Raw genomic sequence first — 12,590 nt, forward strand, 5'->3', positions numbered from 1 at the left:
AATGAATATGTGGTACCTTCTCACTTTAGTTCTCCATTTCAAAAATTCAGTTCATAATGGGAGTTTGCAGATCTCTTGGATGCTACTATAGGTTAATGGGAATATTCCTACTCTTCAACTTGGGAGGTGTTAAAACCCATTAAAGATTTAGCTTTCTGTTTTTGTATACAATGATTGTTTAATTGAGTTTTTATAAAAGCCCGACCAATTAATCAGAAAGCCGATAATATCGATAAAATGTACTATTTTCATTGTATCACACTAGCAGTTCACCTTCCCCAGAAGAGTATACTATAGTGATTACAACAAGCTTTAACACTCTGTTTGTGTCAAGCGGTCATGCACATATGTACATGCACAGTTACTTTTTAGTTGAGTGTCCATCTTCTCGTCGTTACACTGTATATCTTTGAGTGTTTGATAACTGCATTTGAGGGATCAACACAATAAATGCATACATTTCTATCGATCCACCTCTACAGATTTCATACATTTTAGAAAGATATCGGCTGATACATTGGTACTGGATTTTTTTTCTCACCAAGATTGATATCTGCCGCAAGAATTCTGTAACGGTCGGGCCCTAGTTTATATGCAAATGAGAGACACTAATCACTCAGAAAGCATTCATAATGTGCTCTAAACATGGAGTCTATCATGGGAAAGTCTGAGAACAAAAGGAGGAAGGCCTTCTCTTGGCCTCCATTAACTTTCAGTTTATTTTTCTTGTTCTGCATTCCAGTTAGAAGTTTTTGATGGATTTGATGTTAGCTTGTTAATGAGTAACAAAGACTGTTTCTTAGTGGTTAGTCTAAAGTGGGCGGTCGATGTTAAGAGTCCAACCTGTGTCTTCTTTCCCACATGTCAGTCCTCACTTCGTTCTCTCCCCGGTTTCTGACTCTCTCCACGGTCCTATCTAAATGGTATTCTGTTCTCATAAGACAAAAATGATCAAACAATTTCCTCGCTGGCTTTAAGTGGAAACTCATCTGAATAAAATAGGTCACAAATGACATAAAAAAAACTCATTATGGTTCCCTGCTGTCGTGATAATGTAGCAGCTCTGATGTAAATAAACAAAAGACAGAGAGCTCTTTAAACAGGCATAAAGCTAAAGAGGAATAATTCACATGTGGGTACAGAACAGCAGAAGAAGAGAACAATGAAACTGTTCAAAAGGTTCTACTCACTTGGAGGTTTTGAGGACAGGGTACACGGCAGGTGAATTCAAGGCCAGATGGGAGATCCAAACACTGAGTATTTGGTGGACAAGTGTTGTTGGGTAGAGCACAAGCGTCGATGTCAACTTCACAATTCCTTCCCAAAAAACCTGAAACAAAAAAATAATGAAGTAATTGATGCAACTCAATAAGAAGAATAGTCCTGTTTTGATACAGAGTCCATGTGTAATAGAATATTATTAACTCAGTCCTTTATTAAAGAAGGAATGTGTAACTTTTTGATCCAGTAGATGTCGCCCTTGAGCACCAACACAAAAACAAACTGCTGTTTGGCGACACCTTCGCTATTCTGAAGCCTCCGCTCTCCTCCAGTGACACACCTCCACACCCTCCCCCCCTCCAGTTGCCATCGCACAAAGGAGTTATCAATTAGAACGCAACATAATTAAGCACAATGAAGTGCAAGAAGCTACCAAAATTGTCCTTGGCTGGAGCTGCAATTGCCTATGACTTGCTTTGCTGTGTTTGCAGGCTAATGTTAGCATGTAGCTTCACATCGCACATAAATTGACAGAATGACAGAGATCTAAAGACAATTATGTGACATGCAAATAAGCAGTCAAGGTCAAGGTCCAAGGTCCAAGTCACCTCTATGCAATCCAAGGAAGTAAAAAGAAAAGGTATAGTAGTAAGTACACTTTGTGTTTCGCTTGAAAGGAAGGTGATATTGAGAATTATGACACACTTGTTCTTAAAGATGATAAATTTGATGTATCAGAATAGACGGATAATAATTCTGTCAGCTTTAGACGAGTGTAAATTTTGCCTTAATAAGAGTAATTCTGTTAAGAAAACATGCATTATTAAGTTGCTATGATATAATAAATTCAGGTGCAGGTAGGACTTGGAGAGAGACAACAGTCACAAGCCAGCAACTTAAATTCTAACCATGTTCTATGACTCTGCTTGGTACGGTGGTCCTAAACTCACCAGACAATTTTCTTACATGGAGGAAGTCACTTCAGCGTGAGAAGATGCAGCAGATCAGGCATATGAGCAGAAGAGGCTTAGGTTTACTGAGATAACAGATGAGATTTAGCGGCAAGGCTGGAAAAAGCCAGGGTTCGCCCCGAGGAATTTCGTTACCATGGATCCGTGGCCACATCTAGTTCCAGTTTACTCAGGGAGTTAGGGATTCATGATCGGGGATTACCGCAGGCTGCAAAAGGCAGCTTCAGAGGCAGCAGAAAAGAGCAACTGACAGCTCTGGCTGAAAAGAGAGAAGGCGGCAGCTTGTGTGCAAACCAGCTCATGTTTAAGATAGAAGATACGGCAAATCTCAGAGTCAAGTCAGTGGACAAATAACGCTCCCTCCTCTCTGTATATTTAACACATTTTTGAGATTTTGAGTGTTGGTTCACTATGTACAGTAAAGCTTATTGTTAATATTAATAGAAAGTGGGAAAATCCAGTGGCAACACTTGGATTTAAAGTGTAATCATCAAACTAGTGGCCCAATTTTCATTAAACTTTGAGGAAAGCTGCAGCATATGGGTACAGAAGCACCAATCAGTCTGCAGGAGATCTGAATACAACTCACAATTAAAGCAATAAAAGAGGATCAGACTAACAAACAAGCAGTATTATCGACCAAGCTGCAATGCTCGTCTCTAAACGACAGTACATCAGACTCTCAAAAAAATATTAAATGGCAGATCCAGCCCCTTCAAAAAGCAATTATGTTAGATACGATAAATATATCCAGATAATACAACACTATTATTCTCTTTGCAGCTCTGCAGAACAACACCGCACTACTGGCCTTGATTGAGGTCTGCACTTTACCAGTGCCCTTTGGATTTCTTTAGATATGCGTGTAAAAGCAACAACCACACTCGAGGCTTTTATGTGTTTTCTACTTCATAGTATGATTTAGAATAAGTGGGGAAAAAGGCTTCTACATTTGAAAATGTGCTCCTAGCAGATGTCCACCTCTGCAGGTTGGCTGAAAATGAAAGCATTGAGTAGTTCTCCAGCTAATATGCTGACAGTAATGTAATAAAAGCATTAGGCATGTGCAAAGGGAAGCACAAACATCGTGTCAAGATATATAAGTGAACCTGGATAGAAGTATATACATATGTATATGAATTTCTTTTTACCTCAAAACTTTCTAAACGTAACTCGATTGTCCACTAATTGTAAGCAACAGTAGGAACCAATCTGTATTTACTAATTATTAGGACACATGTACTAAATTGTGGGAAATTATTCAGTATATTGCTGGCTGTGTAACTCATAGTAACATACAGTATGTTATGTATGTATGACGACATAGTATGTAATATGCTGCAGCTTGCATGTTCCTAAATATCCAGACAGCTCAGTGTTGATAATAGTCCTGATCATCGCTCGGAGGAGGTCGACCAGGGATGGCACACGATCACTGTTGAGCCTGCTGGGGTGTATCGTGGGTCTAATTCATCTTGACATCTGTGTTGGGAGGCTCTCACTTGATAACCCCAATGACATAGCCATCAGCCCACCCCCCAACTCATTCCTCTAACATCACAGAAGATATTCCCGCACATGCTCACACAGAAAGCACAAGGCGCAGTCACATCTGATATTGTGGGAAAAAATTAGCATCAAAGAATGAAAACACTCCAGGTGATCATCTTTACAGGGGCTGTCTTACACTGACGTTTGATTAAAGCCTTTATTTTGAAATCACTGATCAAAAAAAGAGGAACATAAGGATAAGATAATTCAAGAGAGACTTGGTCTGAATCATTTTCCCTGCATCGTTAATTCTTATTCTTAACTGGTTAAGCGCTGTACACATGTGCTCCTCACAGTATACCCGTCAGACAGGAGGGGGGGGCGGAGGGTCTCCTGAGGTAAGAAATTATGTTAAAAAAACAACAATATGAAAGTAGTGGACGAAGCAACAGAGTCCGCTCTACAATGCTTTAATGGAGGTCGTAGTAGTTGTGTGCATGCAGTCTATGTAGTGATAAAAACATCACCACCATCCTGGCTCGAGGTGAATTCTCCGGATAATATCCTGCTGCATTCTCACATCAGCTCACTCAGACTCAGGGTGAAGGGTAAGAAAATGTGGCTGTTTCTGTTGACACAATCAGCTCCTCCTGGAAATATCAGGAGTTTGTCTGCCCTATAACTTTTTCATATTGTGTCTAAACTTAAATTAAATGAATGATGAAACCAAACCAAACGTGCAATCATCAGTCGCCAAGAAGGGCTATCTCCAATATAGAGACAGAGCTGACAGCAGCATCGCTGCAGCTGACAAGCAGTCTGTGTCAACACCCTGACGCTATGAGCATTTCAGCAAGGCAGTTGTCATGTTCAGCTCAGTCAGGAAGTGTGACGGAGCCATAATTCATTTCTAGAAGAAAAACATCAAACATTTGCTGATCAAGCTTCTTCAGTATAAGGCCTATAAGGCTTTTTAGCCATTCATGACATGAAAACTCTTTGGGTTTAGGACTATTGTTTAAATTCAATTTGTAGTGGGACTATATTTCTCTGGGCTCCAGGAAGTTTTGATGAGCATTTTTGACAACTTTTATTTCAAATGATAAATCGATAACCTACATGACAAATTCAAAGAGCTTAAACAATGATGAAAATAAAACTGTGTTATACTCCTTCCCCTGAGCTCAAAAGACTTTGATTCAAATGTTGTAATGTTAGCTTTTTCATTAGTATTAACATTTTTGGCAACAAGTTTACAAATGAGGTTCTGGCTTTAAAACTTGCAGGATTTTTTTAAGGAGTTCTCAAGTGCTCCTCGATTCTGCCAAATCTACAGTTTCCTCCTGAAGTTCAAAGACATGCCAGTTTTGTTTAGCTGGAATCGTTCAATTCCCCGAGGGCAAAACTTTGTTTTTTCTTGCCTGGGTGTCAGAACTGAGAATGACTGGCAACCTGTCTAGGGAGTACCACATGTCTGAAACGCACGCTTTAAGAGTCTCCAAAATCCAACAACCCAGAACTGGATAAGCTGTAAAGGGAAATGGATGGATGGATGGATAAAAGCTTCAACCTATCAGTCTGGTAAGTTTCACTACAGACACTTCCAAGGGCTGACAGAATTTCTTCACTTGATCAAAATATGATTCCACCTCCAGAGGTCACCTTTGACAGTGAGTGGCTTCAGCAGCTGATGAGGCGAAAGGACTCGACGTGTCATTAACACTGTTATTGTCCTTTAATGTCTAATTGAGCACGACTGAACAAACACTGTGTTTCATAACCGTCCATCTTACATTCTCCCTTGTTAGCATGAACAAAACAGCTAAAAATAGAAGCAGCAAATTCTTCCGAGAAAATAATCACCTGGACAAAGATGCTCCGCTCGCAGTGTTGTTCGCATGTTTATGCAGTAAAATGTTCCAGTAAATCAGGCAGACACACTAACTGTGCCAACTTCATGAAGCTCCTGCGAGTCGTCCATCAGTTCATGTTCAGTGAGTGTAAAGTCAGACTCAGGCCGTCAGGCACAATAAGCAATTATGGGGAAATTATATTAATGGGAGCTCCATAATATAATGTTATGAAACTCTCATTTATGTATTTGAACAATTTGGTGCACAACCGAGCCCTGGCAGTGAGCAGGGTGAATTTTCTCAGCTATCAATCACAGTGCGAGGCTGTAAACTGATACTGTGAATAATATGCTGTGAACACTGGCTGCACCATGTTGCCTCCACACAGCACAATTAAAGATGCTTCCATCAGGAGCCTGCTGAGAAGAAGGCTTTTTAATGGCTTGTTTTATATCTTAGAATTCTATGATGAAAGCCTTTTAAGTGCTTTATGAAAACACTGGAAGGAGATAGAACCATAAATGTGAAAATATTACAAATTGAAAATAGCCCAAGAACAGAAACATATCTTTACTTAACAGTAGTTATCAGAATCACTCATATTTAGTGATATTGATACCATTATACCTCTTTAACAATACGAGTCTTTACCATTTTCTACTACTTCTTATTATTTGGTGGAGCGAGACATGACTAATTGACTGATTATGAGAAAAAAATGGTTGTATCTTTATTTAATTCATCATCTGTTTAAATTATGTTTTATAAGCTTATTAGAGCTTGTGTTTAGAATAAACCAAGCAGAAACCTCTGTTGTTTGAAAATGAAGCCAATGCGGAAATGCAAAAAAGCTGCAGTTCCTCAAGTGGCCACTTGAGGCTGGCTGCGAAAGCCTCAGAAGTCACATACACACCCATTCAAAAAATGGCTGTTTTTACGGCAAAAAAAAAAACATGTTTGCAGCCTGGTTAAAAAAAACTCAACTTGGTCTGAATAACTCATTTCTTTATCCACACACTGACTGTAGGGAGTGAATTCTTTGATAACTCATCCGTTTTGATTACATTAAGGATAAGAGTTGTTCATAATAAGGGGAACACTAATTTGACTGTTGGGTGGGTGTGTTGTAGTTGTTTGTCAGGTGGCGTAAGACAGCCTCAGCCCCAGCTCTTTGCCTGTTACTAGGTTACCCAAAAGTTAGTATGAGGCACCATTGAGACTACCCCCATGTTTATACAGTCTATAGTATGGCTAGGTTGTAATTCCACCTGTAGCGTATATTTTATATTGCTGATAAAACACATTTCTCTAAATTTAAGTTTCTTACAAAAACACAAATATATTTTTTCTTGATGTTACATTTGAACATTTACGTTTTATTTATCTTTACCTTATAGTGATTTGACTGACCTGACCTTGTGTGCCCCGACCTCCTTTGTTCCAAAATTATCACCTGAAGAAGACCTCTGGTCGAAACGTTGTGATCAATTTAAACTGATTGTGGCATTTGAGCTTGTGTGCGGGCCTATCTTCTTCCATGACCTGACCTTTAACACATCACAATGCAACTTTATGCCTCCTAGTTCAGTTAGCTAACTAACTTTTATACTGCTGATATTTATTAGAGGAGGGGCGGGGGGAAGTGGGGAGAAAGGAGGGGAGGAGGGAGCTGAAGGATGAAGGAGGTGTGTCTGAAGAGAGCATTTGTTTTGGTCTGAAATCTGCTCTGAACATTACATAGTAAGCCTTTAATAGAGGAGTTAAGATCCCCATTCCTACTTAACAGGGTATAAGTAAGAAATAGGATTCATGTGTTGAATTACATCATGCAGACTTTACCAGCTTACTCATGCAGGCAGGATGTTTCACAGAATTGGCATCGCTCGAGAAGGTTAACAACCTTTGGTTTACAGAGTACACTGAGATGGTCCGAGGTGCCCTGGCTAAGATCTTAGGTCACATCTACAAGACACGCTTAAAAAGTCTGCAGCACAGCCTGCCTCTAGAGCCTGAACAGATAACACTTAAATGTTATTAGAAAGTGCTAGTGTTGGCCGTAGCCCAACATACCTGTAGGACAGTGGCATTGGTAGTGGCCACGCAGGTCAGAGCATGTTCCATTGTGCTGACAGGGGCTGGAGTCACACTCGTTGATGTCAATCTCACAGTTCATCCCTGTGCAAAAAAAGAGGGATAATAAATATGTCAACACGTTTCACTGGTGTCACATTACCATATTTTTAAAATAATCATTTTAATTTTCTTTATTTAGGTAGGACTAGGACAAGGCAATATGGACCAAAAATCATATCTCTATATTATTTTGGCTGAATGGTGAGTGAGAGTATACATTTATTTTTTTTCTGTAAAGAAATAAAACAAACACAGTCAGTTCAAAGTCAAATCCTCATGGGCAAAATGCCAAATGTCACACAGGCTCTTAAATGAACTACCTGCTGCATAATGTTAATATGAAAAATTACATAAATAAAAACAGAAGGTCCAAAGAAAGGGAGTGTAGTGATGAAGAGAAAAGAAAGAGTCAGTCCCAACATTTGCATTTGCTCTTCTGGGGCCTCATCAATCTGAATATTTCATCTGATTATTGGATGATATGACCATTACTACTGACCCTTGGATGCTAGCAGCTAGTTAACCTAACTAAAAATGATGACTATATGAAGAGGAAAAAGCTAGTCTGGCTTGGTCGAAGACGTAAAGGAAAAAACCTGTAGAGCTTTTGAAAAGTGTAAGTTGATTTGGCTGTTGGATACAAAACTTTGACTATTTTTCCCGATTTAATAGTTCATCACAACTGAATCCGCATGCATGACTTTATTTTGTCTGATAAGATGCACTAAAATCATCTTCCATAAACATTTGAAATTTACAAATGAACTTGAGGAAGCTACAGGGGAAACAAGTTTTTCCCTCACAATAAAGTTACAGTAAAGTCATTTTCAGTGTGCCGCGGATTACTCATTTATCTAAGATTTCCAGTTGAAGAAAATTCTGAATGTTTCAAGGCTCACGAACATCACTTTGACCTTTATTATCTTACTGGAAAAATAATGTTAGTCATCTGAAACATAGAGACAAGCTGATCCAAAGTCAGGGCCAGCTCAACATGCAGTCCACAAAAACAGCTCTGGAGAATTTTAACATCAAACCACTTTATTCACTGTTTTTTTCATGTTTTTATTATATGATCTCTTTTGTTCTGGAGAGGACGAGACAAGAATCTTAACAAGTTAGCAGCAGCTCAGCTAACAGTCCCTTCAGACATAATAAGCTCACCGCAGAGCTTCTGAGGAAAACAGGGTTTTAACAAGAAACAGTTTTTTATTCAGGGTTCTTATGACTGGCTCTGTTTGTTTTGGAGAGGGGAGATCTTCTGCACACAACTAGGCTCTTGGCGTAAACCTCAGGAACAATGCATACTGTCATTTTGAAAGAAAGAAAAAAAGCATTGTAAGGTGTAGAGTCTGCTATATGCTGTTACCCCTGAAATGCTCTTTGTCAAATGAGGATTTAATAATGAACCTTAACTGGGAAGTCATAGAAACCCTTCTACAATTGTCTTCTTGTAACAAAATAAAATATAACAAATTCTGTTGGTAAAGAGATGCCTTCAGCTGCCCTGCAATTTTTCATCCTGAACAACAATTAGATAAAAACATTTGTTTCTGAAAATCAATTAGAATTCAGCAAGTGAACCCCTAGAAGAAAAAAAGGGACTTGGGAAGAAAATGTCCCTGGACAGACGGGCTGAATTTCTTCTCATGAAAATTGACACTTAATGAAGAGCTCGTCTGTCCAGACTGAAGACTGAAGATGAGTTGGGGGTTGCAGGCTGCTGGATGCAGAGAATTGTTTGGTGCTCAGCAGCTGCTGTGGTTGGGGGTGTGTGTCTTCCAGTGCTGGTTATTAATTTAAAATGTCCCGTCATCAATAACAGAGCAGCAATGACATGTAAGTGAGAGTCTCTTTTTGACAGTGGCACCTTCATGCTACAGCACAAACACTATGATTGATACCATCAGCACTGTAGCCGCTACAGGTCATTACATACAAAATATGACACGCTGTGGAGCAGCAAATTATACAAATTGGTCGGACTAAATCTGAGCAACGCCTACACACATTCTTGACTTTGAATAAAATCCATTCTGTAGTAATGTAGCTTTTTTTTAAAGAAGCTGTTATTATACGAAACATGATGATTTAGCATCAATCCCCACAATTTCTTTATACTTACAGGTAGATACAAATATGGACAATTTAAATCGATGAGATAAAAATATCTATTTCAGTATCCGGTTCTGAATTGGCTTCCCTTTGTGATTGGTTTTAAAATCTTTTTTTTTTTCTTTTTTTTTAAATAACATTTTCAAAAAGACTATCAGTGTCACTTTTTTAGAAATAATTTTTTTTTTTTTTTTTTTATGTAGTAGCTATACAACCTCAAATTTGTAAAAAAAAAGATATATATGACTCATACCAAAATTACAAAAAGGGAATTTAGCAATTTTGTTTTCAGGAGATTTTAATACAAGAATCACAATTATACTTAAAAAAAAATAATAATTTATGCAAAGAATTACAATATTATAGAAATTTGTAGAATTTTTTTTAGGAAACCCAGTATTGTGATACATATCATGAGTTTAGTGTATTGTTACATTAATAAATACAATCAATTATAAAGCCAATGGAAAAACCAATTAAACGTTGTTTTATTGGATTTTGAAGAAAACACTTATTGCTCTCGAGTAATATCAGTAATATCGTTTTCAACACGTTCTCCAGATAGAGGTTCAAATACAAAGATTTCATGTGGTGGTTTATCTCTTAAGCACTCATTGATCTTTGGTGGAGTCCAATCTGACATTTCACAGCAAGTCCCGTTTCCATGTCAGAAATTGTTATCCACTTATAAAAGAAAAGAGTGTGTATGAATGAGACCGGTGAAATACATAGGCCAACAGTTGTTGTGCCATGAAAAATAAAACCCTCCAACATAAAAACGTGAACGCCGGGGCCTGAGTAATGTATCCCGAGTTATGATCTATGATAGACTACGGTGGGGTTTCTGGGCGAGGCTTGAAATTAAATTGGCCTTTCTATGCTGCGAGGCTGGAAATTCTAACGGAAAAATCCCAAGATGCCAGAAAATGATGAATTCTATCAGTCACTAAGACCTGCCATGGTGTAGGAGACAATTTTCCATTACTGAAGTGGCACCAGATTTCGGCTTTGAACAGAGAGAGAGAGAAAAAAAAATCTCATTCATGTAGTGCTATGTAAGGGCTTATCTGAGTGACAGGTGAGTGTGTCAGGACTTAAAGCGAGATTGGGAAATATGCTATAGGCCAAAAAGCTGAGAGCACTGCTGGGAGAAACACATTCACTGGTTGTTTAACCAAAAAGACAAGGACAGAATCATATTGCTCAGTATTATCAGGACTCAGGCAAGGATCACATTCTGTTTTGCTGTTTTTTTCAGTCACATAATGGCAAGAAGAAAAAAGAGCATTAAAAGGCAGAGTAAACAGTTTAGATAAGCAATGTTACACACAAGATCATCTATTATGGAGTAGCTGCATTTATCCAACTATTGTACCAAAAAGAAAGGCAGATAGAGCGGGGATAGGGGGATTAGATCGTTAAACGGCCATGACTTTTAACACAATAAACAAACCAACAAAAGAATCAGGACATATACACATCAATATGAGTGGGCGCAGACAAAGCCCTACACTGACCTGAGACATTAATGCTTCACCCAATTTGATTCCATAACAGTACAGTACCGATGTTCTGCTGTAGTTATGCATTTGTGCCCGAGGCTGTGTATTAAAATGGATGGCGCAACAGTCACTGGTGAGTGAAGCCAAAAGACTGGCTGGGTGCAGTATAGGTCATACACCTCGTCTCCTCCATGTTATCAGATGGGACATGGGTCAAACTATACAACAATTGTCTTAAAAAGTTATTTATTTCCGTGCTGATTTACGTCCAAATGTTCATTTTTTTTCTGAGCAGCTTTAATTCATTTTTGATGCCTAAAGACACGGTCATGATTGACAGCTCTGTTGAAGAATGAAGCTCCTTGCAGTGTTCTTAATCAGATCATCAGAGTAGAGGAGGAAAGGTGAGAGAAAGTCTTACCAACAGAAACAACACAGACATTGAGAGTCTGCTCCGAGAACACACAAAGAATCTGTTCTGCTGTGGACCGTACCAACCTGAGGAATCTTTGACGCTCTATCGGTAAGTTTAATTATTTTTTTTTAGTTAAGTGGAAGGGACAAGGCGTCAGGTCCTGATTGGTTACAGGAGTAAAAATAATAATAATAATAATACTGATAGAAGTAATAGTAAGGTGATATTTGCAGTCATATAACAGAAATTAAAGTGATCATACAGAGATCGGGGCAGCTGTGGTTTAGTTGGTAGAGTCGGTCATCTCCTAACGGGAAGGTCGGGGGTTCAATCCCCAGCTCCTGCAGCCGCATGTCAGTGGGCAAGACACTTAACCCCAATTTGCTTCTGCTGCTTTGTCGGCAGTGAATTACTATGATTGAGATAAGTTACTTCTGATGGTAACTTTACATCGCAACCTCTGTCATCAGTGTGTGAATGTGTAGGTGTGACATGCGATGTAAAAGCGCTTTGAGTAGTCAGAAGACTAGAAAAGTGCTTTACAAGCTCAAGTCCATTTATCATCCATTTATGAAATTATATAACCATTTGTATTTGTAACAATTGGGTGTCGCTAGAAACAAATCACAGCAGCAATCAGCAGACTTATTAGTTGAGGTGATTTTTCACCGTCGACTGCACATTGTTCTTGCAATCACAAGACGTCTTCAGTGGCACACTCCTTTCCTAATGATGTGCAATATTTATAAAGCAGGGCGAAAGAAAAAAAATGATTTTTTTGTGTTTCTCTTTTGTTCCCTTGTTTTTTTTTTTGGTTGTTTTTTTTTAACATCAGTTGTCATTGACAGCTTAACAAGTTTCAGCCATGTTGAGAGTTGGCAGCTAATTA

General features: G+C 38.6%; 1 protein-coding gene across 1 annotated transcript in view; it reads right to left on the minus strand.

Annotated features, from left to right (window-relative positions):
- eys (eyes shut homolog) overlaps positions 1-12,590 on the minus strand; it is a 200,799-nt gene that overhangs the window by 169,955 nt on the left and 18,254 nt on the right. Inside the window, exons 7-8 of the mRNA XM_065959486.1 lie at positions 7,607-7,711; positions 1,191-1,330 (exon numbers count right to left, since the gene is read on the minus strand). Of these exons, the coding sequence (XP_065815558.1) occupies positions 1,191-1,330; positions 7,607-7,711 (245 nt within the window). The remainder of the gene's footprint in view (positions 1-1,190; positions 1,331-7,606; positions 7,712-12,590) is intronic.

The sequence above is a fragment of the Labrus bergylta genome, chromosome 10 (genome assembly GCF_963930695.1).
Source record: "Labrus bergylta chromosome 10, fLabBer1.1, whole genome shotgun sequence".
Classification (NCBI taxonomy): Eukaryota; Metazoa; Chordata; class Actinopteri; order Labriformes; family Labridae; genus Labrus; species Labrus bergylta.